This window comes from Pristiophorus japonicus, chromosome 3, assembly GCF_044704955.1.
Source record: "Pristiophorus japonicus isolate sPriJap1 chromosome 3, sPriJap1.hap1, whole genome shotgun sequence".
Classification (NCBI taxonomy): Eukaryota; Metazoa; Chordata; class Chondrichthyes; family Pristiophoridae; genus Pristiophorus; species Pristiophorus japonicus.
Genome location: NC_091979.1, coordinates 23,177,010 through 23,201,849, shown reverse-complemented (window position 1 = coordinate 23,201,849; position 24,840 = coordinate 23,177,010). Strand labels below are relative to the sequence as shown.

General features: G+C 43.6%; 1 protein-coding gene across 2 annotated transcripts in view; it reads right to left on the bottom strand.

The window, feature by feature from the left end:
• Positions 1–24,840, bottom strand: part of slc49a4 (solute carrier family 49 member 4) — a 123,604-nt gene that overhangs the window by 60,139 nt on the left and 38,625 nt on the right. For both annotated transcript variants that reach the window (XM_070875252.1, XM_070875251.1), the window contains exons 2-3: positions 17,449–17,542; positions 5,081–5,349 (exon numbers count right to left, since the gene is read on the bottom strand). In XM_070875252.1, coding sequence (XP_070731353.1) covers positions 5,081–5,349; positions 17,449–17,542 — 363 coding nt within the window. The remainder of the gene's footprint in view (positions 1–5,080; positions 5,350–17,448; positions 17,543–24,840) is intronic.

Genomic DNA, 24,840 nt, shown 5'->3' with positions numbered 1-24,840 from the left:
AGCTCCCACAAACAGCAATGTGACAATGACCAGATAATCTGTTTTTTTGTTATGTTGACTGAGGGATAAATATTGGTCAGGACACCGGGGAGAACTCACCTGCTCCTCTTCAAAATAGTGCCGTGGGATCTTTTACGTCCACTTGAGAGCAGACGGGGTCTCGGTTTAACGTCTCATCCGAAAGACAGAACCTCCAACAGTGCAGCACTCCCTCAGCACTGCGTTGGTGTGTCAGTCTAGATATTTTGGTGCTCAAGTCCCTGCCATATGCTCTCCACAAACCACTCTCGTCTCCTCCTCCATCTACTATTCCCCACTCCCACAATTAAGAGCTCTATTTTTTTTTTAAATAGAGGCGAGACCTCATCACAAAAGGTTGTAAATTAAGATCGACAGCGCCATGTTCAAGATTACTGTCCAGAATGGTGCTGGCTCACAATGCCAATTTACAGAGAGAGCCAACAGCTCAAGTCATCTTGATGACACTCCCTTCTCTTTGTCGACAAGAAAATAAAAGTTGGAACCAACTGTAAAAGTTTCCCCATCACCCCAACCAATTTCATTTGATCAGCTAAAGTATTATATAGGGCCCTGGTGAGAACGCACCGAGAGTATTGTGTACAGTTTTGGTCTCCTTACCCAAGAATGGCAAGTATATCCTTGGAGGGAGAGCAATGAAGGTTCATCAGACTGATTCCGGGGATGGGGGGATTGTCCTGAGGAGAGACTGAGTCGGCTAGGCCTATATTCTCTAGAATTTAGAAGAATGAGAGGTGATCTCATTGAAACATACAAAATTATTACAGGGCTTGACAGGGTAGATGCAGGGAGGATGTTCCCTCTGGCTGAGGAGTCTAGAACCAGGGGTCACAGTCTCAGAATAAGGGGTCGGCCACTTAGGACTGAGATGAGGAGAAACTTCTTTACTCACTCAGAGGGTGGTGAATCTTTGGAATTCTCTACCACAGCGAGCTGTGGAGGCTCAGTCTTTGAGTATATTCAAAACAGGGATCCATAGATTTTTTGATATTATGGTAATCAAGGGAAATGAGGATAGTGGAGGAAAGTGGCACGCAGGTAGAAGATCAGCCACGATCTTATTGAAAGATGGAGCAGGCTCGAGGGGCCGAATGGCCTACTCCTGCTCCTAATTCTTACGTTATCAAACGTGGGCACTAAGGCAGGTTACAGAACACACGGAGAGGAACCTGCTGAAATAGATACTAACCCAGGGTGCCAGAACAAGCATGTCATTTCTGCAGCATTCACTGTTTCACCAACCGCGCGCGATTAGTCTTGGCAACCAAGGCTGGCCCTGTTGCCTTCAGTACTTTCCTTTTTAAGCAAGATGGATATTCAAAAGGGGAGCAGCACTATTTCAAGAATTCTGTTAGCTGATTAAAAGGACTCAATTTAATTGAATGACATTTCAGCTGTGATTCGCTCGGCAGAAGTGGACAGTTAGGAGCTGCACGTTAATCAGCTGCTTAATTTCCCCATTAGGATTTCAGTGGGAGTGCAATTTTTGGCATTGTGAAAAAGTACAGCAAAAGGACTGCTGGATCTAGATCAAAAATGTGGCAGTTTTAGGAGGACTGCGACTTTGCAACAGAGCATAAAGAGCATTCCAACATTTGAGAGCACGATGCAATCAGCACCCAACACAATCAGTTCAAAAGAGAAAAAAAAGATGTGGTTGCTAAGCTGAACACAAGATCCTTTCCAGTAAGCCAGCACATTCATATACCAACTGCTTAAATTGTAGAAAATTGCTACTGAGTGGCTGTTCTGATAATGACCTTAGTAAAAACAGGACTGATAAAGAAAAAGTTTAGTTACAGGGCATGGATTGACAAAACCCATTACAGGGCTACAAGAGATACAACAGTGAGGTGAGATTGGAATAAATTGTAGCAGGAGTGCATAATGGAGGGAATGCTTTTCGGCAAAAGGGCTATTGTTCCGTAGCCTTTGAGTCAGTTATTGGCATTAGCGAGTTCCATGAGTGGCATTAATTTGGGCTATGCAATACTGTAAATGGATAATAGCGTTGGCTGTCAACAGGGGTGATCTAATTGAGGTGATTAAAATGAAAAGAATTCCCTAGAGTATACAGAGAAGCTATTTCCTCTGGTGGGGTAACCCGGAGGAAGGGGGCACAATCTTAAAATTAGAGCTAGGTCATTCAGGAAGCACTTTTTCCAGACGAAGGTTGGTGAAAATGTGAAATTCTCTGGATGCTGGGTCAATTCAAATTTTCAAGACGGAGACAGATTTTTTTTTTATTAGGCAAGGGTATCAAAGGATATGGATTAAAGGTGGGTAAAGGGTAAATGTAATTATGGTACACATGAGCAATGACTGAATTGAATGGTGGAAGAGGCTCGAGGAGCTGAATGCCCTCCTCCTGTAAAAGAGACCACCGTAAAATAGGACAGCAGACTTCCACGATACAGTAGTCACACAAACTCTGGATGGAGCAAGAGTTCAGGGCTGAATGGATTTTCACTGTTGCCGACTTAATGTTCTGTGCTGTCTTCTAATTATTTGGGAAAGTACACAGCAACTGTGCACATTATTTGTGGACAAATTTACATCTCCAACTACTAAAAAGATCTGAAGCTTTATCCAGTGAGTGGAATATCTCGTAATCTGTGGAATGTGTTGTGTCAGTCATTTAGGTGTATAAATTTGTCAACGAGCAATCCGTGAAAAAACAGAGCTTGCATGGAACTATTAGACGGGCTATTAATTTGTAATCAAAGCCCTGATCGGAAACAAATTTCTAGGCATGCCAAAAGTCCCCAGTGTCTGGAGAAGCCATGATCTTATGGAATGGCGGTGCAGGCTCGAAGGGCCGAATGGCCTACTCTTGCACCTATTTTCTATGTTTTTAAGCCACTTAAGACATCAACGAGGCAATAACTTCCAAAATACTAGAATGTCTAACAGAAAGGGATGGAAAGAATAAGAGTCAAGAAGCATTCACAAACGAAGAACATAAGAATTAGAAACAGGAGTGGGACATTCAGCCCCTCGAGCTGTTCAGTTATTCAATAAGATCATGGCTGATCTTCGACCTCAATTCCACTTTCCCCACATTGCTTAATTCCCTTAGTGCCCAAAAATCTATCGATCTCACTCCTGAATATACTCAACGACTGAACCTCAACAGCCCTCTGGGGTAGAGACTTCCAAAGTTTCACCACCCACTGAGTGAAGAAATTTTTCCTTATGTCAGTCCTAAATCACCGACCCGTTATCCTGATACGGTGACCCCCCTAGTTCTCGATTCTCCAGCCAGGGGAAACACCCTTCGAGTACCTACTCTGTCAAGCCCTCTAGAAACTTTACAAAAGCAAAATATTGCAGATGCTGGAAATCCGAAATAAATACAGAAAATGCTGGAAATACTCAGCAGGTCAGACAGCACCTGTGGAGCAAGAAACAGTTAACAGTTCAGGTCAATGACATTTTGTCCGAACTGAATTTTAGCAAAGGATTTTATACGTTTCAGTGATATCATCTCTCATTCTTCTAAACTCCAAAAAATATAGGCCAATTCTCCTCAATCTCTCCTGTTAGGACAATCCCTGCATCCCAGGAATCAGTCTAGTGAACTTTCGTTGCACCCCCTCAAAGGCCAGCAGACCTTTCCTGAGCTAAGGAGACCAAAACTGTACACAGTACTGCAGGTATAATGTCCCGAAGCCCTATATAATTGCAGCAAGACTTCCTTACACTTACTCCAACGCCCTTGCAATAAACGCAAACATACCATTTGCCGTCCTAATTTCTTGCTGTACCTGCACGCTAACTGTTTCAATTTATTCATTAACTATGCTCGGTTTCTTTACATGTTATAACCTGGAGATACACGTTGTGCATCGAGAGTGGTAAAGAGAGGGAGAGATTCACAAGATAGGTATGGAGGAGGGGGGAGGGGCATTCAGCGAAGGAAAAAAAAACTTAGCCCATTCCCCCAACAGCTGTTTTGTAACCGATTGTAAGGTTCGTTTAATCACTGTGCATAAACAACTGTGTGACAACAAGTTGTTCAAACTTGTCTGCTCATTTTATCGTCATGGTTTAACTCAAAGTAGTATGCCAGACTTAACTTTTCTAGGCGGTTTATTCTCCTATATAATTCTACGAGGTTCCACTTTTAGGTGGTTTCTTACAAGACTAAAGGCTTCGACAATTCCTCACGTTACCATCACCAGCTCAACCAGGCCCGCATGGGAAAACACGTATTGGAGGCAAGCAGGGAGAAAGTTGCCTGGTTTGTGCCTCCTGTTAGCGCTTGCGGAAGTGGAGCGTTACAAGGGGCGTTAAAGGGTTACCGACCAGGCGCGGCAATTACACCGCCGCCCGCGAACTTCTCTGGCGGTTTTGCGCTGGCACTAACACTTACCACCTTGCTCTCTCGCGCCTCATAGATCGTGATATTATCTGGTGCACAGCGCCCCCCAGATGTGATATTTGCAGCATCGCCTGGCGTCAACAATAGCAGCTACAGGATGCGTTGTCACCTCGACTGGCCGCTTGGGGAGTGCAAATTGAAGGCAGTGGTGGTCAAATTTCTGTCTCTCCCCAGTCTGGTGGCTCCTGATTAATTTTGACCCCACAATTCCTCAGCCCTCCATTCTGAGTGCTTGGGGCTGTTATGCATGAAGCTCAGGTCCCGTGGCCCCACAGAGAGCGCAATAAGAATCATTCAACCCATCATTGGCCCTTCCCTTTAAGTGAGGGAAGGAGCCTTTAAAGACGGCAGCGAGGCCCTGAACATTGTTCATCGCTCTGCCTCTACCGCCCCTCTCACACACTTTCGCGCTGTAAGGGAAGTGGTAGCGCTAAAGTTGAAGTTCCCGGGAGCAACAAATCGCTTTTGCCCGGCGATACTTCTGCCCTCCTTCAAATGTTATCGTCCCAAACGCAATTTCTAGCCCTAGGTCTTCTGATTAGGAGAGAATTCAGAGAAGGTGTATTGCATACACCTCTGGGCATTGAGGCCAGCATCAGCAAAGATTAAGAACAAAGAAACAAAGCAATTTTTTTTTTTTAAGTTCGTGTTATTCACCTGCATATAACAGAGCTTGAATACGATCCTTTATTGAGTCGATGTATTGGTTGGAGGCAGTAAGTAGAGGCGTAGTGTCATTGGGTGCTGGAACTACCAAAGGGCCTACCAAAAATGCACAAGCCCCACCAAAGTAGTTCAACAGCGACGCAATGGCAGTGGCTGTAGCTCTCTGGTCTGGAGGGAACCAGGTTGTCGAGAGAAATGGAGGAGCGTTCACAACGGCAGGACCTGCTAATCCATTGAGCAGCTGTCCAGCATGGATTAACCTAAAAACATAGAACAAAAATGACAACAGTGAATAGATGCCAACATTTACTACGCGTATTAACATCGATTAAATCTCATTCAGGATCATTTTCAAGTATCAGAATGTCAACAAAATAAAAAATGAAAAGCAATATGAAATCAAAACAAAAGACTGGACGAATGAATAAAGCCAGCTTGGAAGTGAAGTTTGAAAACAGCAGCTCTTCAGAAGCAATGAACAACTCTCAGTCTAAAGTCAGAAGGTGCTCCAGTCTGGCCCAGTCAGGACAAGTTATTCATCCCACAGGTTTAGCAGCTTATGCAGGGGCTTAATGTTTGTAATAGTAAAGAGAAATGACCAATAAAGATACGGTGCATTAAAGTACGAAAGCCCATTTGTTGAAACCACCTTCGCCATTGGTACCAAGCCAAATAGTTGAAATAGCCTTTTTGAAAACATTTCATCTTGCGCAGAGCCAAGAAAATTTTCAAAAGGCTTCACAGTCGTCTTTGGTTGGTTCGGACAATTGCAGCTTTGTCAGCCCGAACAAAATGGCAACTCAATAATGCTTTAAACCCCATGACAACACGTTGACAAATCAGTAGATTACTTCAGCGGTGACAAAAGACTTTCAGAACATGGTGCACGGCAGTAAGGCATTGCTGACGACTGCATTCAACGCCAGGTACCACTGACATTTCTTTTCAAGCTCCCATTTACAAAGAAAAGGAGCCCGTTATTGCAACTAGACCATCTCAATAAAATCATTGACCAAAGGCATATTCTTGTACCTCAAAGGGGACAAAATTTTTACCTTTTAGTTTGCTAGTACAATTTGGAATCTGAAATGGACTCGACCATCGCAAGGATTAGAATTAGAGCACAGGAGGCAGCCATTCGGCTCATCGTGCCAGCTCTTTGAGAGCTATCCAATTAGTCCCATTCCCCTACTCTTTGCCCTGCAAATTTTGCCCCTCTCTTTGGGGTGAAGTTTCAGGCCGCGCCTAGAACAGTGCAGCTCCGACCTGGAAGCCCGTTTTTCACCCCTAAAAGTGCGGCAGAAAAATACCTCCAGATTCTCCGGCTCCCTGCAGGTCCCTGGGAGCTCGGCGCGGCGCGCACACAGCAGTGGGGGGGGGGGGGGGCGGAGCCACAGAGACGCGCTGATTCTACAAGTGGTGAGGGGCTGGGCTAATTTAAATGAGACAACATCGTGCCGGCAGCCTTGCGCGTGCGCGTTGGAGCGCGCGCATGCGCAGTAGCCCATAAACATTGGCACTCGGCCATTTTTAAAGGGACTTAAAGAAAAGTGCTCATTTGTCTCTTGAACCCATGGAAAGGCTTGGGATTGAATTTTGGTGATTTTTTTGGTGTCTGAAGGAATGCTTTTAGCAGCACTGTTGAAGAAATCACCTGCTGAAATCAGTGAGTGCTGCTTTTCGCCCCGATCCCGTGGCTGAATGGCCTCAGCTTCCTTCGCAGCTCGAAGGCTGCTTGCTGTGTCTTTGGCTGCCGTCGAGCCACTGACGCCGCCCCTGTCTCCTACATGGAAAGCCTGCCTGAAGCACCGCAGCTCGAAGGCTGCTGCTGCTTCACACAGGTAGGAATATTCAATATTTTGTCTTTGCTTTGTTTATAATATTTTATTCAGGATGGCTCTTTATTTGTATAAGTAAGACTGTTGAATGCTTGTAGAATGTAATTACTTCCCTTCTCCTCCCCGCCCCCCACCCTCGTTCCCTACGTCTGATTTGTAAAGTGTAGGCAAAGTTTTTCTGAGCTTACAAAAATCTGCACTTACTCCATTCTAAGTTAGTTTGGAGTAAGTTTTCACTGCCTAAACTTTCAAAACAGGCGATAGTGGCCGGACACGCCACCTTTTGAAATAAAAAATCTGTTCCAAACTGAAACTGTTCTAACTGACTAGAACTGGAGCAAACTAAATGCCGAGAATTGCAATTTCTAAGATACTCCATTCTAAACCAGTTGCTCCAAAAATATAGGAGCAACTCAGGCCGAAACTTGACCCCATAGCCTTGCAAATTTTTCCTTTTCAAGTACTTATTAGCCAATTAACTTTTGAAAGTTACTGCTGAATCAACTTCCACCAACCTTTCAGGCAGTACGTTAAAAAATTATCTCTCCTCTGGTTCTTTTGCCAATCACCTTAAATCTGTGTCTTCTGGTTACTGACTCTCCTGCCAGTAGAAACAGGTTCTCTTCACTTTATCAAAACTCTTCATAATTTTGAACACCTCGATTAAATCTCCCCTTATCCTTCTCTGCTCCGAGGTGAACAATCCCAGCTTCTCTAATCTCTCCACATAACTGAACTCCCTCATCTCAGGTTAAGTAGATCACCAGCATTTCACAACAAACCCCCCGGAGAAAGTGATGTTCATAACACGTTGGGCAAAGGATTTACCAGAAATGTGAACCGACAAAAAACTTCGTCAATCATTAACTTTGTGGAATTCCTCGAGAAGAGAGCGTAAGATGTACACACGCAAAAATAAAATAAGCATCTTAGAACCTGAACCTTGCCAATACAGTTTGCAGATTGGTGTAATTGCTTTACACACTTGAAATGTTAGTTTACGGACCACAAGTTGCCAATAGGATTAGAGTACCACCATGGGTTCAATAGCAGTTGGCAATACATGCAAGGCAAGTGATTTGTTATGGCGAAATGTCCTGTGAATTTCTATACTTATCAGGTGTAATATAACTGCTGCACATATCTCTGCAGCAGTTAAAATGCTGGCATTCGGAGTGCATTTGTGCAACACCACATTACTTGCGATTGCAAATAATTTCCTCTAATAACAAAGTCATGTGCTAATTAAAATGAGTACTTGTATGATAATGCCTTTGGCTCTTACTTGTACAGACATGTGTCTGACACACACACACAAAGCTATTACAGTGCTTACAAATCTACTGAGAAAGCATAGGTAGGGTTCCTGTCTTTTGACAAGGAGTACACACAGGCATTTAGAGGCACACTCCACTTGCCGAGGTTCAGTCAGCTGATGTGCAAGTTGGCAACAACCCCAAGTACGCAGTGTTTCACCAGCTAAAAGCAATCGGCTCGGCAACAACAACTACTTATATTAAAGCTTCTATAAATATGTGAAGAGAAAAAGATTAGTAAAGACAAACGTAGGTCCCTTGCTGTCGGATTCAGGTGAATTTATAATAGGGAACAAAGAAATGGCAGACCAATTGAACCAATACTTCGATTCTGTCTTCACGAAGGAAGATACAAATAACCTTCCAAAGGTACTAGGGGACCGAGGGTCTAGTGAGAAGGAGGAACTGAAGGATATCCTTATTAGGCGGGAAATTGTGTTCGGGAAATTGATGGGATTGAAGTCTGATAAATCCCCGGGGCCCGATAGTCTGCATCCCAGAGTGCTCAAGGAAGTGGCCCTAGAAATACTGGATGCATTGGTGATCATTTTCCAACAGTCTATCGACTCTGGATCAGTTTCTATGGACTGGAGGGCAGCTAATGTAACACCACTTTTTAAAAAAGGAGGGAGAGAGAAAACAGGTAATTATAGACCGGTTCGCCTGACATCAGTAGTGGGGAAAATGTTGGAATCAATCATTAAGGATGAATTAGCAGCGTACTTGGAAAGCAGTGACAGTATCGGACCAAGTCAGCATGGATTTATGAAAGGGAAATCATGCTTGACAAATCTTCTGGAATTTTTTGAGGATGTAACTAGCAGAGTGGACAAGGGAGAACCAGTAGATGTGGTGTATTTGGACTTTCAAAAGGCTTTTGACAAGGTCCCGCACAAGAGATTGGTGTGCAAAATCAAAGCACATGGTATTGAGGGTAATACACTGGCATGGATAGGTAACTGGTTGGCAGACAGGAAGCAGAGAGTCGGGATAAACAGGTCCTTTTCAGAATGGCAGGCAGTGACTATTAGAGTGCCACAGGGCTCAGTGCTGCGACCCCAACTCTTTACAATGTACATTAACAATTTAGGTGAAGGAATAGAGTGTAATATCTCCAAGTTTGCAGATGACATTAAACTGGGTGGCGGTGTGAGCTGTGAGGAGGACGCAAAGAGGCTGCAGGGTGACTTGGACAGGTTAGGTGAGTGGGCAAATACATGGCAGATGCAGTATAATATGGATAAATGTGAGGTTATCCATTTTGGGGGCAAAAACACGAAGGCAGAATATTATCTGAGTGGCGGAAGATTAGGAAAAGGGGAGGTGCAACAAGACCTGGGTGTCATGGTTCATCAATCACTGAAAGTGGGCACCGCAGGTGGTAAAGGCAGCAAATGGTATGTTGGCCTTCATAGCTAGGGGATTTGAGTATAGGAGCAGGGATGTCTTACTGCAGTTGTACAGGGCCTTAGTGAGGCCTCACCTGGAAGTGTGTTCAGTTTTGGTCTCCTAGTCTGAGGAAGGACGTTCTTGCTATTGAGGGAGTGCAGCGAAGGTTCACCAGACTGATTCTAGGGATGGTTGGGCTGTCATATGAGGAGAGACTGGATCAACTGGGCCTTTATTCACTGGAGTTTAGACGGATGAGAGGGGATCTCATAGAAACGTATAAGATTCTGATGGGACTGGACAGGATAGATGCGGGAAGAATGTTCCCAATGTTGGGGAAGTCCAGAACCAGGGGACATAGTCTTAGGATAAGGGGTAGGCCATTTAGGACTGAGATGAGGAGAAACTTCTTCACTCATAGTTGTTAAGCTGTGGAATTCCCTGCCGCAGAGAGTTGTTGATGCCAGTTCACTGGATATATTCAAGAGGGAGTTAGATATGGCCCTTACGGTTAAGGGGATCAAGGGGTATGGAGAGAAAGCAGGAAAGGGGTACTGAAGGAATGGTCAGCCATGATCTTATTGAATGGCGGTGCAGGCTCGATGGGCCGAATGGCCTACTCCTGCACCTATTTTCTATGTTTCTATAGCGCCTTATTAAACGTCCTAAGGAGCCTTATCAAACAATATTTGACACCGAGCCACATTAGAGATATTAGGAAAGGGGAGCAAAAGTTTGGTAAAAGAGATAGGTTTTAAGGAGCATTTTAAAAGGAAGAGAGAGGTGGAGAGATTTTGGGAGGGAATTCAACAGCTAAGGGCCTAGGCAGCTAAAGGCACGGAATGATTAAAATCGGGCATGCGCAAGAGGCTAGAATTAGAGGAGTAGAGAGATCTCAGAGCATTGTAGGGCTGGAGGAGGTTACAACACACAAAACACTGGTACTTATTCTGCTGTATGGCCAGTTAAAACCCTACCAGTTAGCTTTCAGGGTTTCCTGCAGCCAAAGAGAGAAGAAATCTGGTCTGTAGAAACAGATCTTTCTTTCCAAGTCCCATTACGGTTAGCTAGTAGCTACCAACAGCACCCTGGATTAGCCTTGGTTCCAATCGTTGAAATGATTTCCGACGAACCCTCTTTTTGTTTTAAATAATCGAGGGAGGAGGGGAAAGAGATCAATATAAAGTGTCTAATCTCCATTTTATCCATCATGTGAGGCACCACATTTTTTTTGAGGGTGATGAAAACTCTGAACTCAGGTTAAGCAGAGACCCCCCCCCACCATGGTTCAGGATCTAGCCTCAGAAATTGTAGTCGAGATGTAGTGAGCTTTAGAGTGAGGGAAAATAAAAGTTTGGGAGTTTTATTCAAAGTTTTGTATCATTTTATTGTTGAAGAAATAGTAGCAGAAGAATTTTGGTAGGTCTTTCACGGTGTGTGTTCATTGCTTGGTTACTCCAGTGACATCACTGGAGGGTTGCTTCCCAGAACAACTTCTTAGGAGACTGAGGGCTCTTTACTATCTTCAATTTTCCCCAGTAGAAGCCACACTGTCTTTGATTCATGAGGAGCTAGTCATGTAGCCTCTTCATATTATTTCAGCACCAGCAGAGATCATTAGTTTCCAAGAGAATTGGAGTGCCTTGAACAAAAACAATCGAAGCTTTTCCTTTCCTTTGAAAAACAGAGAGTGGATTTTCCTTTGCCCAGCAATGTCACTGGATGGAAAATGGGGCAAGGAGTCTACCACTGGATCTAGGTCCTAAAACCAGTGGCAGAAATCTCCCATTTCTCCAGTCCAACCCTGACTATCTGGCTGCAGTGAAAATTAAAAAGCAGGACCTCAAGGGTAATAATCTCTGGATTATTGCCCGAGCCATGTACAAATTGGCATAGAAGCACAGACAGATCAGGAGAATTAACACGTGGCTAAAGGGAAAGAGGGGTTCCTTTTCATGGCACACTGGCACCAGTTCTGGGACAGGAAAACATAGAAACATAGAAATTAGGTGCAGGAGCAGGCCATTCGGCCCTTCGAGACCGCACCACCATTCAATAAGATCATGGCTCAGTACCCCTTTCCTGCTTTCTCTCTATACCCCTTGATCCCTTTGGCTGTAAGGGCCATATCTAACTCCCTTTTGAATATATCTAACGAACTGGCCTCAACAACTGCAGTAGAGAATTCCACAGGTTAACCACTCTCTGAGTGAAGAAGTTTCTCCTCATCTTGGTCCTAAATGGCTTACCCATTATTCTTAGACTGTGACCCCTGGTTCTGGAACTCCCCAGCAACGGGAATATTCTTCCTGCCTCTAACCTGTCCAATCCCGTCAGAATTTTATATGTTTCTATGAGATCCCCTCTCATTCTTCTAAACTTCAGTGGATACAAGCCCAGTTGATCCAGTCTCTCCTCATATGTCAGTCCTGCCATTCTGGGAATCAATCTGGTACTCCCTCAATAGCAAGAACGTCCTTCCTCAGATTGAGACCAAAACTGAACACAATATTCCAGGTGTGGCCTCACCAAGGCGCTGTACAACTGCAGTAAGACCTCCCTGCTCCTATACTCAAATCCACTAGCTATGAAGGCCAACATGCCATTTGCTTTCTTCACCGCCTGCTGTACCTGCATGCCAAACTTCAATGACTAATGTGCCATGATACCCAGGTCTTGTTGCACCTCCCCTTTTCCTAAACTGTCACCATTTAGATAATATTCTGTCTTCCTGTTTTTGTCACCAAAGTGGATAACCTCACATTTATCCACATTATACTGCATCTGCCATGCATTTGCCCACTCACCTAACATGTCCAAGTCACCCTGCAGCCTCTTAGCATCCTCCTCGCAGCTCACACCGCCACCCAGCTTAGTGTCATCTGCAAACTTGGAGATATTACATTCAATTCCTTCATCTAAATCATTGATGGATATTGTAAAGAGCTGAGGTCCCAGCACTGAACCCTGCGGCACCCCACTGGTCACTGCCTGCCATTCTGAAAAGGACCCGTTTATTCCGACTCTCTGCTTCCTGTCTGCCAACCAGTTCTCTATCCACGTCAATACATTACCCCCAATACCATGTGCTTTAATTTTGCACACCAATCTCTTGCGTGAGACCTTGTCAAAAGGAAGGAGCTGTACCGATGGGACGTGCTCCACCTCAACTGGGATGAGACCCGTGTCCTAACGGAAAAGGTAAATATAGAGCTGGCAAAGGCTTTAAAACTAGTAAGATAGGGGGAGAGATCTACAAGAAATGTAACCATCCTAAATAAAAACAAAACAGGAAAACAGAGCATAGGAAAGAATAAAGTAAGGGAGGACATTGATGGCAAGGGAATAAATAAGAGTTATAGAACAGGAGTCTAAAAAGATGGTTATTCATAAAGTGAGAGGAAATCCTATTAAAAATGAGTTAAAGTGACTGTACAGCAATGTACACAGTCGCTAATAAAACAGGGGAGCTGGAGGCAATCATGCGTTGCGAAGAACCAGACATTTTACAGATTACTGAGGCATAGCTAAAGAAAAATCAGGACTGGGAATTAAACACTGCAGTGTATAACATATTTAGAAAATAGAGAGGGAGAAAAAGGGGAGGTGGAGTAGCTGTACTTATTAGGCAGTAGAAAAAAATGACGCAGTTATCAGCAAGCCATAAATAGAATCCATATGGATAGAGATAAAAGATAATTAAGGGTCAATCACGCTAATAGGAACATAAGAAATAGGAACAGGAGTAGGCCTGATCTAGTAGGTGAAATAGGTGTAGTCTACAGACCACCAAATAGCGGAAGGGAGGTGGAGGAAGAAATATGCAGACAAATTAGGAAAATGAGTAAAAAACATAGAATAATTATGGGGGATTTCAACTACCCTGATATTGGACAGAAGAGGTAGGTAAAGGGGATGAGGAAAAGGAGTTCCTACAATATGTACAGGACTCTTTTCTAAACCAATATGAAAAAAGCCCAAGGGAAGATTCGCTATTGGATCTAGTAATGGGGAATGAACCAGAGCAGGTAAGAGAAGTAATTAGTAGAGGAACATCTAGGCAATAGCGACCATAATGTAATACGCTTTAAGATGATAATTGAGAAGGAGATAAGTATGACGAAATCCAAGGTAATAGATTGAAGAAAAGCTGATTTTGAAGGGCTAAGATTAGAACTTGGGAAAATAAAATGGGCAACAATATTAGCAAAAAACGATGTAGAACAGGAATGGGAAACATTTAAAACGGTGTTCAACAGACTGCAATATATTCTGCTAAAAAGAAACTAAATGAGAGTCCATGGATGAATAAGTGAACAACTGAGAGTAAGGAAAGAGGCATACATGAAGTGCATGGACAGCAACGGAGTGCATGATAAGGGAGAATACGAAGAAATTAGGAGAAAAGTAAAAAAAACAATTAGGAAGGCCAAGAGAAACTTGATAATTTAAATTATCAAGGAACATAAAACAAAATAGTAAAATATTTTACAGGCACATCAATCAAAAAAGGAGGGTTGGGATGGGAATAGGGCCATTAAGGGAGAGAGAGGTTAATACCACAGGTAACGTTAGAGAGATGACAGAAATGTTAAATCATTATTTTGCTTCAGTATTTATCAAGGACATAGAACAGTTGGACATGACATTGGATGATGTGATTAATAATGAGATAAGTACATTTAAAATAAAAAGAGGGGATATATTAAATAAACAAATCAAACTCAGGATAAAACCCCTGGTCTGGATAGATTGCACTCACACATTAAAAATCTAGGGACGAGATAGCAGAGACATTAATACACATATTTCATAATTCATCAGAAAAAGGTGTAGTGCCAGAGGACTGGTGGATAGCTAACATAATACCTATGTTTAAGAAGGGGGATAGAACATGTCCAGGGAATTATAGACCAGTCAGCTTAACATCGCTGGTTGGAAAAATAATGGAATCCCTACTAAAGGAGAAAATAGATCTAGAAACCAAAAATATAATAATGAATAGAAAGCATGGATTTCAAAAGGGAAAGTTTTGCTTGACCAACCTCACTGAATTTTTTTTTGAAGAGGTCACAGAGAGAGTAGACAATGGTAATGCAGTAGATGTAATTTATCTAGATTTTCAAAAGGCCTTCGATAAGGTACCCTGTAATAGACTGATGAACAAGATCCGAGAATGCAGAGTGAGGGGACAAGTAGCATAACTAGAGGGTATCAATATAAGATAATCACCAAAAAATCCTATAGGGAATTCAGAAGAAAATTCTTTAACCAAAGAGTGGTGAGAATGTGGAACTCGCTACTACAGGGAGCGGCTGAAGCGAATAGTATAGATGCATTTAAGGGGAGGCTAGACAAGCATATGAGGGAGAAGGGAATAAAAGGTTAGGCTGATAGATTTAGATGAGGAAAGACGGTAGGAGGATTGAGTGGAGCATAAATGCCAGCATAGACTAGTTGGGCCGAATGGCCTGTTTCTGTACCATACATCTTATGCAATCCTATGTAATTGACAGCAAGGGGGCTAAGGAAACTAGCCAATTTCCGTGCTTTTCCGATGCAGTAATGCAGACACCAGCTAACTCTAGAGAAGGGATGGTGGCAAATGCTGAGGCAGCAGCAGTGATCACTGATGGCTCTGATGGTGGGATGGGGCCACCTCTCCCTCTCTTCTGCCACCATATCTGCTTCAATAGTGGCTGCAGCTTAGAGCCTTTTTAAAAAAAAATTGATCTTGTAATTAAAATCTTGAGCTGGTTGGATTGCTCTTCGAAAGAGCTGGCGCAGACTCGATGGGCCGAATGACCTCCTTCTGTGCTGTACTATTCTATGATTCTGCCCTCTTTAATTGCGCCTCCTCCTTCTCATGGTGTTCCAGTGAGTGTCCCGCCGCAGTGGTGTGCTCCCTCTGTGCGGAGATCCCACCAGGGGCCCTATATCTGTAATTAAGTCCGAACCAGGAAATGGGTCAGGTCCACAGCTCTGTCCCAAATCAGTTCGCTGTCAGAGCGAAGTCCAGACCACAACCTGATATTTGAGGTCTTTTAGAATATATTAATCTGCTGCCTTCTGTGTCCCCCCTGCCCCCCCCAACTCATAGCACCTCCAGTCCAACTTCATTTTAAAATATCGGTATGCTCAAGGGGATTGCCATTACTGCTGTTCTATTTAACCCCGTTAAGATTCTCCTTTATACTGCAGTAATCCTCCAATATGTTAAGCACAGTACTAATGTTCATTAGATGTTTAACAGATCTTATTCCCATTGCTTTCCCAATTCTCCCTCATGGTCATTGTAGGAGGAAGTGCAAGGTAGTTAACTTCAATTAAATATAAAAACTCTTAAAACAGAGTAGCAGCTAGGCTCATTAGACTAGTCATAAAATCAATCATGTCTGTTCTTAAGATTACACAATCCTTTAAATGGATTCATTTAGTACTTAAACCTTTAATGATTTTGGTCATATCCAAGAACACAACTGTCGAATATAACGTAATTTGTTTTATACCACAGATTTGCTCTCTCTATATACTCAATTATAAATATTCAGACAGATTAAACATTGACAGAAACTCCTGTCTACACTCAAGTTGATGCAGATAAAAGCGATATTATTGGTTTCCTCTATTTCATTCAATAGGTTGCGCAAAAGCAAATAGAGACATTGGGTATTAATGTCTAAGTTTTAATCATTATTGTTCGACTGTGTGTTACTATAATAAGGTTTCAAAATCCATTCACTTTAAATATGAACACTCAGCTCTCAGCCAAATGTTTGCCAGTTTGACTGGATTTTTTGAAGTGTCAAATTTCAGCTACCTCAGAAGTAATATAAAAGGCAGATTCTTATTCCGAGAGATTCCAAACCCCAGGGCGAACCTGATCTGTCCACTGGCGATCTTTTTAAAATTCTATGTATTTTTTATGTGGCATTACGCAATTGCAGTTTTAAAGAAAAAGTCAACCATTGGCTTTGCACTCAACTTGTGTTGCTTCAATATTATTAACTCCGATTAAGGCATCCTCCAAAACATGCATCCAAATGGACTTACCGCACTCCAAAGTTCACATAGAAAATGCAGAGATGATGTTTCCCCTGGTGGGGTAATCTATAACTAGGGGGCATAGTTTCAGAATAAGGGGTCGTCTATTTAAATTTCTTCTCTCAGGGGGTCGTGAATCTGTGGAATTCTCTGCCTCAGAGGCTGTGGAGGCTGGGTCACTGAATATATTTAATGTGGAGATAGACAGATTTTTGAACAATAAGGGAGTGAAGGGTTATTTGGAGCAAACAGGGAAGTGGAGTTGATCAGGATCAGATCAGCCATAATCTTATTGAATGGCGGAGCAGGCTCGAGGGGTCAAATGGCCTACTCCTGCTCCTATGTTCTTATAGCTGTGCTAATATGCTACAATAGTTTGATACAATTCTCACTGTAATCTTTCAGGGACTTCACTTTAGCACTAAATTGTGTAAAATGCTTGGATTGCCTTCGAGAATAATCTAGGTTTTAAAGTGTTCTAGAAGTCCATACTCTTCCCTCCTGTTAAGTTGTCAACTTAGGAAAAGCTATCTGGATACGACATAGAAGGGGCAATTCTGCACCCCTGCATTTGTTGTGGGCTATGAGCGCAGAACCAGGGCTACAATGTAATTGCCTGTCTTGGAGCTATGCTCCCCAGTTACAAATGCAGGTTTGCAGAATTTTCCACAAGGACAATTACAGAATAGACCATACTGACGAATTGCCTCACAGCACACAAATAGCCAATATTATCTCATTCGGTGCCAATTCACCAAACTCAAAAACTTACCATCGTTTGATTGTTTGGTTATTGATGGGGATAGCCCTGAGTAAGGCGCCAATCATCATCAGTAAGGCAGCGAGTATCACAGTCAGTCGCAGGCCTGTGAAGGAAAGCACAGTAATAAAAAAACAACTGAATCCCACTGCACAATACTTCACAAGGAAACAGATTGGAGAGCACTTGCTTAGTGGAGGTGGGAGGAAAGGGTTTTCAGACAAAAGAATCAATTCTTCTTCCCCATTAGCCCCCTCCCCTCTCCATGGTGGGAGTGAGGAGGAAGCTGCATGAACTTTGCAACTTCAATGCCTGGGAGAAAAACAGAACAAACCCTGAGGAAAGTCAAGAGCCACATGCAGCTCATGAACTACAGCTTGCAAATGACCTTCCCCAGTATATAGTGGCCGAGGACCAGTTTCCCACACATGTTGCACTGAGGAACATTTTCATCTACTATATCTATTCATAGAACCCCAGAAGGGTCAAGATATGAATAAAAAGGGGAGGAAGTTCAACATTTTCCATCTTTCTTTTTGTGTAGAAGTTAATTAAATCACTAGATGTTTTCTGTACTTGGTGCAGATAAGTATAGAATTCTCAGTGTAGAATAACAGTGATTATTGTTACTGGACTTGTAATCCAGAGGGCTGGAGACACCAGTTCAAATCCCACCACAGCAGTTGGGGAATTTAAATTCAGTTAATTAAATAAATCTGGAACAATATCAGTTATTGTGAACATGATTGTTGTAAAAAAAACCATTTGGTTCATTAATGGAGAGAAAGCAGGAAAGGGGTACTGAGGTGAATGATCAGCTATGATCATATTGAATGGTGGTGCAGGCTCAAAGGGCCAAATGGCCTACTCCTGCACCTATTTTCTATGTTTCTATGTCCTTTAGCGAAGGAAGTCTGTCGTCCTTACCCCGGCCTTTCTGTGACTCCAGACCCACAGCAATGTGGTTGATTCTTAACTGCCCTGTGAAATGGCCCAGCAAGCCACACAGTTGTATCAAAACCGCTACAAAAAACTATAATCCACACAGACTGCAACGTTTCAATAGGGCGGCTCACTACCATCTTCTCGAGGGCAATTAGGATAGGGTAATAAATGCCGGCCTTGCCAGCGACACCCACATCCCATGAAAGAATAAAAGAAAAAGGAAGTCAAAAAGGCCCGTTGTTCTAGAACTAGATCTGCATCGGAACTATCTGCTCTAATGCGTTTTTCCAGCTCTTCCCTTTAATACTTTCAGGTATTCAATTCATTCTTAATCATCACCATCATCATAGTCAGTCCCTCGGAATCGAGGAAGACTTGCTTCCACTCCTGCAATGAGTTCTTTGGTGGCTGAACAGTCCAATTCTAGAACCACAGACTCTGTCACAGGTGGGACAGTTAGTCGTTGAGGAAAGGGGTGGATGGGACTGGTTTGCCGCACACTCTTTCTGCTGTCTGTGCTTGATTTCTGCACACTCTTCGGGTTGAGACTTGAAGGGCTCAGAGCCCTCCCGGATGCACTTCCTCCACTTAGGGCGGTCTTTGGCCAGGGACTCCCAGGTGTCAGTGGGGTGTCGCACTTTATCAGGGAGGCTTTGAGGGTGTCCTTGTAACGCTTCCGCTGCCCACCGTTGGCTCTTAAATGCAGTGACTGACTCAAGCTCAACAACTACGCGTATTTATAAAGGGCTGTTCATACAGCAAAACAGCTAAAAGACACTTCACAGGAGGTGAACATGGATAGAAGGTAACTGAAAGTATGGTCAGAAGGGGAGGTTGAGGATTTAAGAGTTGGGGAGAGAAGTAGCAAGGTTTAGGGAGTGCTCCAGAGTGTGAGGCCAAATGGCTGAAGGCTCAGTCTTGAAAGGTGGAGCGAATGGATGGGCTGTGCAAAAGAGATACTGTTGAACGCAGGAAACGTGGCAGTTAATTTGCGCACAGCAAGCTCTCACAAACAGCAATGTGATAAAGATCAGAAAATCTGTTCTTCGGTAATGTTCATTGTGGGATAAATATTGGCCAGGACACCGGGGGTAACTCCCCTGCTTTTCTTCGAAATAGGGCCATGGGATCTTTTACGTCCACCTGAGGGGGCAGACGGAGCCTCGGTTTAATGCCTCATCTGAAAGAAGGTACCTCTGACAGTGCTGCATTCCCTCAGCACTGCGCTGGAGTGTCAGCCTAGATTTGTGTGCTCAAGACCCTGGAGTGGGACTTGAACCCACAACCTCCTGATTCAGAGGAGAGTGTGCTGCCCACTGAGCCAAAGCTGACAGTGAGTGAAAGATAAAAAAATACTGCTGTAAAAGAGGATCGATTACTATGTGCGTGAATGCAGAAAGCATTTGAAACAAAACTGAAGCATTAATAACTATGGAGGAGTATGATGTAATTGGTACAACAGAGACATTATTGGGAAATAGCAACCACAACATAGTTGGGGGTCAAAGCAAGAACAGAAAAGGATAATGAAGAGGCAAAGTTCATTTAGTTAACATGGTATCAGACCCAAATATACTGGGCAGAAAAGTTAACAAGTCGATGGACCAGCAGTGGGAAATCTTCAAAAGTAAAATGGAGAGAGTACAAAGTAAATCTATTTTAAAAGGAAAAGAGAGCCTGCATTAAAAAAGAGCTCTGCAGATAAGTGAATAAAACTTTAAAAAAAAGGAGGCAGATGATAAAAGTTAGGATCACGAATAGTAAAGAAAATCTTTAATACAGTGGGAAGGTGTAAAGGGAGGTTAGAAGAGCCAGAAGAAAAGGGAAAGGGTTAGAAGGAAATAGTAAAGGTCTTTATAAACATGTAAAAAGTAAACAAATGGTTAAAGCGAGAGTTGGACCACCTGGGGATAAAGGAGGGCTTCCAACTGTGGAGGGTGAAGTCAGGCACTGTACTATTTTTCTTAAATTTGTATCAGTCTTTAGAAGAAAAGCATTAGAGTAGGGTATAGAAAATCAGAACGCAAGCTGGTTGATACAACGCGTGTTTGTATAGCACCTTTAAATAGTGACACGTCCCAGAGATAGGGAGGGGCGAGGTTGTGGAGGGTTTTAAAAATAAGGATGAGAATGTAACTGGTACAATAGTGTAGTAGTTATGTTTATCAGATCGAGGCGCTGATAAAAGGGTGCGGAGCTCAGGAGAAGCAGCAGTAGTTCGGGAGCAAGAGATCGAGGCCGGAGGTAAAACAAAGAAGTAAAAAGAAATCGAAGTGTGACATCACAGCCAAGCGGGTAAGTGATTGGCTGGTGAATTGGTGAGTATTTAATCTTTTTCTTTTTATTTCCATATCATTGGGTAACGTTTGACATTGTTGTCAAATTAAGTTAATTTAAGGGTTAAGTCATGGCAGGGGAGCCTAGATCCGTGTCATGCTCCTCCTGTACTATGTGGGAACTCAGGAACACTTCCGGTGTCCCTGACTATTATTTGTGCAGGAAGTGCATCCAGCTGCAGCTCCTGACAGACCGCATTGCGGCACTGGAGCTGCGCAGTGATTCACTCTGCGGCATCCGCGATGCTGAGGATGTCGTGAATAGCATGTGAGGAGGACACGAAGAGGCTGCAGGGTGACTTGGACAGGTTAGGCGCGTGGGCAAATACATGCCAGATGCAGTATAATGTGGATAAATGTGAGGTTATCCATTTTGGGGGCAAAAACATGAAGGCAGATTATCTGAATGGCGGCAGATTAGGAAAAGGGGAGGTGCAGTGAGACCTGGGTGTCATGGTTCATCAGTCATTGAAAGTTGGTATGCAGGTACAGCAGACCGTGAAGGCGGCAAATGGTATGTTGGCCTTCATAGCAAGGGGATTTGAGTATAGGAGCAGGGAAGTCTTGCTGTAGTTGTACAGGGCCTTGGTGAGGCCCCACCTGGAATATTGTGTTCAGTTTTGGTCTCCTAATCTGAGGAAGGACGTTCTTGCTATTGAGGGAGTGCAGTGAAGGTTCACTAGACTGATTCCAGGGATGGCTGCACTGACATATGAGGAGAGACTGAGTCAACTGGGCCTTTATACATTGGAGTTTAGAAGGATGAGAGGGAATCTCATAGAAACACAAGATTCTGACTGGACTGGACAGGCTAGATGCAGGAAGAATGTTCCCGATGTTGGGGAAGTCCAGAACCAGGGGATAAGGGGCAGGCCGTTTAGGACTGAGATGAGGAGAAACTTCTTCACTCAGAGTTGTTAACCTGTGGAATTCCCTACCGCAGAGAGTTGTTGATGCCAGTTCATTGGATATATTCAAGAGGGAGTTAGATATAGCCCTTACGGCTCAAGGGATCAAGGGGTATGGAGTGAAAGCAGAAAAGGGGTACTGGAGGAATGATCAGCCATGATCTTATTGAATGGTGGTGCAGGCTCGAAGGGCCGAATGGCCTACTCCTGCACCTATTTTCTATGTCTCCATGTTTAGTGAGTTGGTCACACCGCAGGTAAAGGTTACTCAGGCAGATCGGGAATGGGTGACCATCAGGCAGAGCAGTGGAAGGAAGGTAGTGCAGGGGTCCCCTGCAGTCATCCCCCTCCAAAACAGATACACCACCTTGGGTGCTATTGGGGGGCGGGGGTGGGTGGGAATGACTCATCAGGGGAGGGCAACAGCAGCCAAGTTCATGGCATCATGGGTGGCTCTGCTGCACAGGAGGGCAGGAAAAAGATTTGGAGAGTTATAGGGGTAGGGGATTCTATTGTAAGGGGTACAGATAGACGTTTCTGAGACCGCAATCGAGACTCCAGGATGGTATGTTGCCTCCCTGGTGCAAGGATCAAGGATGTCTCGGAGCGGCTGCAGGACATTTTGGAGAGGGAGGGTGAACAGCCAGTTGTCGTGCTATATATAGGTAAAAAAACTGGATGAGGTCCTAACAAGCTGAATTTAGGGAGCTAGGAGTAAAATTGAAAAGGTAGTAATCTCAGGATTGCTACCAGTTGCACGTGCTAGTCAGAGTAGAAATAGCAGGATAGCTAAGATGAATACGTGGCTTGAGGAGTGGTGCAGAAGGGAGGGATTCAAATTCCTGGGACATTGGAACCGGTTCTGGGGGAGGTGGGACCAGTACAAACCGGACGGTCTGCAACTGGGCAGGACCTGAACCAATGTCCTAGGGGGAGTGTTCGTTAGTGCTGTTGGGGAGGGGCTAAACTAATATGGCAGGGGGATGGGAACCTATGCAGGGAGACAGAGGGAAGTAAAATGGGGGCAGAAGCAAAAGATAGAAAGAAGAAAAGTAAAGTGGAGGGCAGAGAAAACCAAGAAAAAATCAAAAAGAGCCCCATTACAGCAAAATTCTAAAAGGTCAAAATGTGTTAAAAAGACAAGCCTGAAGGCTCTGTGCCTCAATGCGAGGGGTATTCGTAATAAGGTGGACGAATTAACTGTGCAGGCAGCTATTAACGAATATGATATAATTGGGATTATGGAGACATGGCTCCAGGGTGACCAAGGTTGGGAACTCAACATCCAGGAACATTCAACATTCAGGAAGGATAGACAGAAAGGAAAAGGAGGTGGGGTAGCGTTGCTGGTTAATGAGGAAATTAACGCAATAGTAAGAAAGGACATGAGCTTGGAATCTGTATGGGTAGAGCTGCGGAATACCAAAGGGCAGAAAACACGAGTGGGAGTTGTGTACAGACCACTAAACAGTGAGATCGGGGACCGCATCAAACAAGAAATTAGGGATGCGTACAATGAAGGTACATCAGTTATCATGAGCGACTTTAATCTGCATGTAGATTGGGTTAACCAAACTGGTAGTAATACGGAGGTGAATTTCCTGGAGTGTATTAGGGATGACTTTCTAGACCAATATGTCGAGGAACCAACTAGAGGGCTGGCCGTTCTAGACTGGGTGATGTGTAATGAAAAAGGACTAATTAGCAATCTTGTTGTGCGAGGCCCCTTGGGGAAGAGTGACCACAATATGGTAAAATTTTTTATTAAGATGGCGAGTGACACAGTTAATTCAGAGACGAGGGTGCTGAACTTAAGGAAAGGTAACTTCGATGGTATGAGACGTGAATTGGCTAGAATCGACCGACAAATGATATTTAAAGGGTTAACGGTGGATAGGCAATGGCAAACATTTAAAGATCACATGGATGAACTTCAACAATTGTACATCCCTGTCTGGAGTAAAAATAAAACGGGGAAGGTGGCTCAACTGTGGCGAACAAGGGAAATTGTTAAATCCAATGGATAGTGTTAAATCCAAGAGGCATATAAATTGGCCAGAAAAAGCAGCAAGCCTGAGGACTGGGAGAAATGTAGAATTCAGCAGAGGAGGTCAAAGGGTTTAATTAGGAGGGGGAGGAAGCTTGCTGGGAACATAAAAAGTGACTGCAAAAGCATCTATAGATATGTGAAGAGAAAAAGATTAGTGAAGACAAACGTAGGTCCCGTGCAGTCAGAATCAGGTGAATTTATAATGGGGAACAAAGAAATGGCAGACCAATTAAACAAATACTTTGGTTCTGAAGGGAGATACAAATAACCTTCTGGAAATACTAGGGGACTGAGGGTCGAGCGAGAAGGAAGAACTGAAGGAAATCCTTATTAGTCAGAAAATTGTGTTAGGGAAATTGGTGGGATTGAAGGCCAATAAATCCCCAGGGCCTGATAGTCTGCATCCCAGAGTACTTAAGGAGGTAGCCCTAGAAATAGTGGATGCATTGGTGATCATTTTCCAACAGTCCATCGACTCTGGATCAGTTCCTATGGACTGGAGGGTAGTTAATGTAATACCACTTTTTTTTAAAAAGGAGGGAGAGAGAAAACGGGGAATTATAGCCTGACATCAGTAGTGGGGAAAATGTTGGAATCAATTATTAAAGATGAAATGGCAGTGCATTTGGAAAGCAGTGACAGAATCAGCCCAAGTCAGCATGGATTCATGAAAGGGAAGTCATGCTTGACAAATCTTCTAGAATTTTTTGAGGATGTAACTAGTAGAGAGGACAAGGGAGAACCAGTGGATGTGGTGTATTTGGACTTTCAGAAGACTTTTGACAAGGTCCCACACAAGAGATTGGTGTGCAAAATTAAAGCATATGGTATTGGGAGTAATGTATTGACGTGGATAGAGAACTGGTTGGCAGACAGGAAGAGGAGTCGGGATAAATGGGTCCTTTTCACAATGGCACGCAGTGACAAGTGGGGTGCCACAGGGCTGTGCTGAGACCCCAGCTATTTACAATATACATCAATGATTTAGATGAAGGAATTGAGTGCAATATCTCTAAGTTTGCAGATGACACTAAACTGGGTGGCGGTGTGAGCTGTGAGGAGGATTCTAAGAGGCTGCAGGGTGACTTGGACAGGTTAGGTGAGTGGGCAAATGCATGGCAGATGCAGTATAATGTGGATAAATGTGAGGTTATCCACTTTGGTG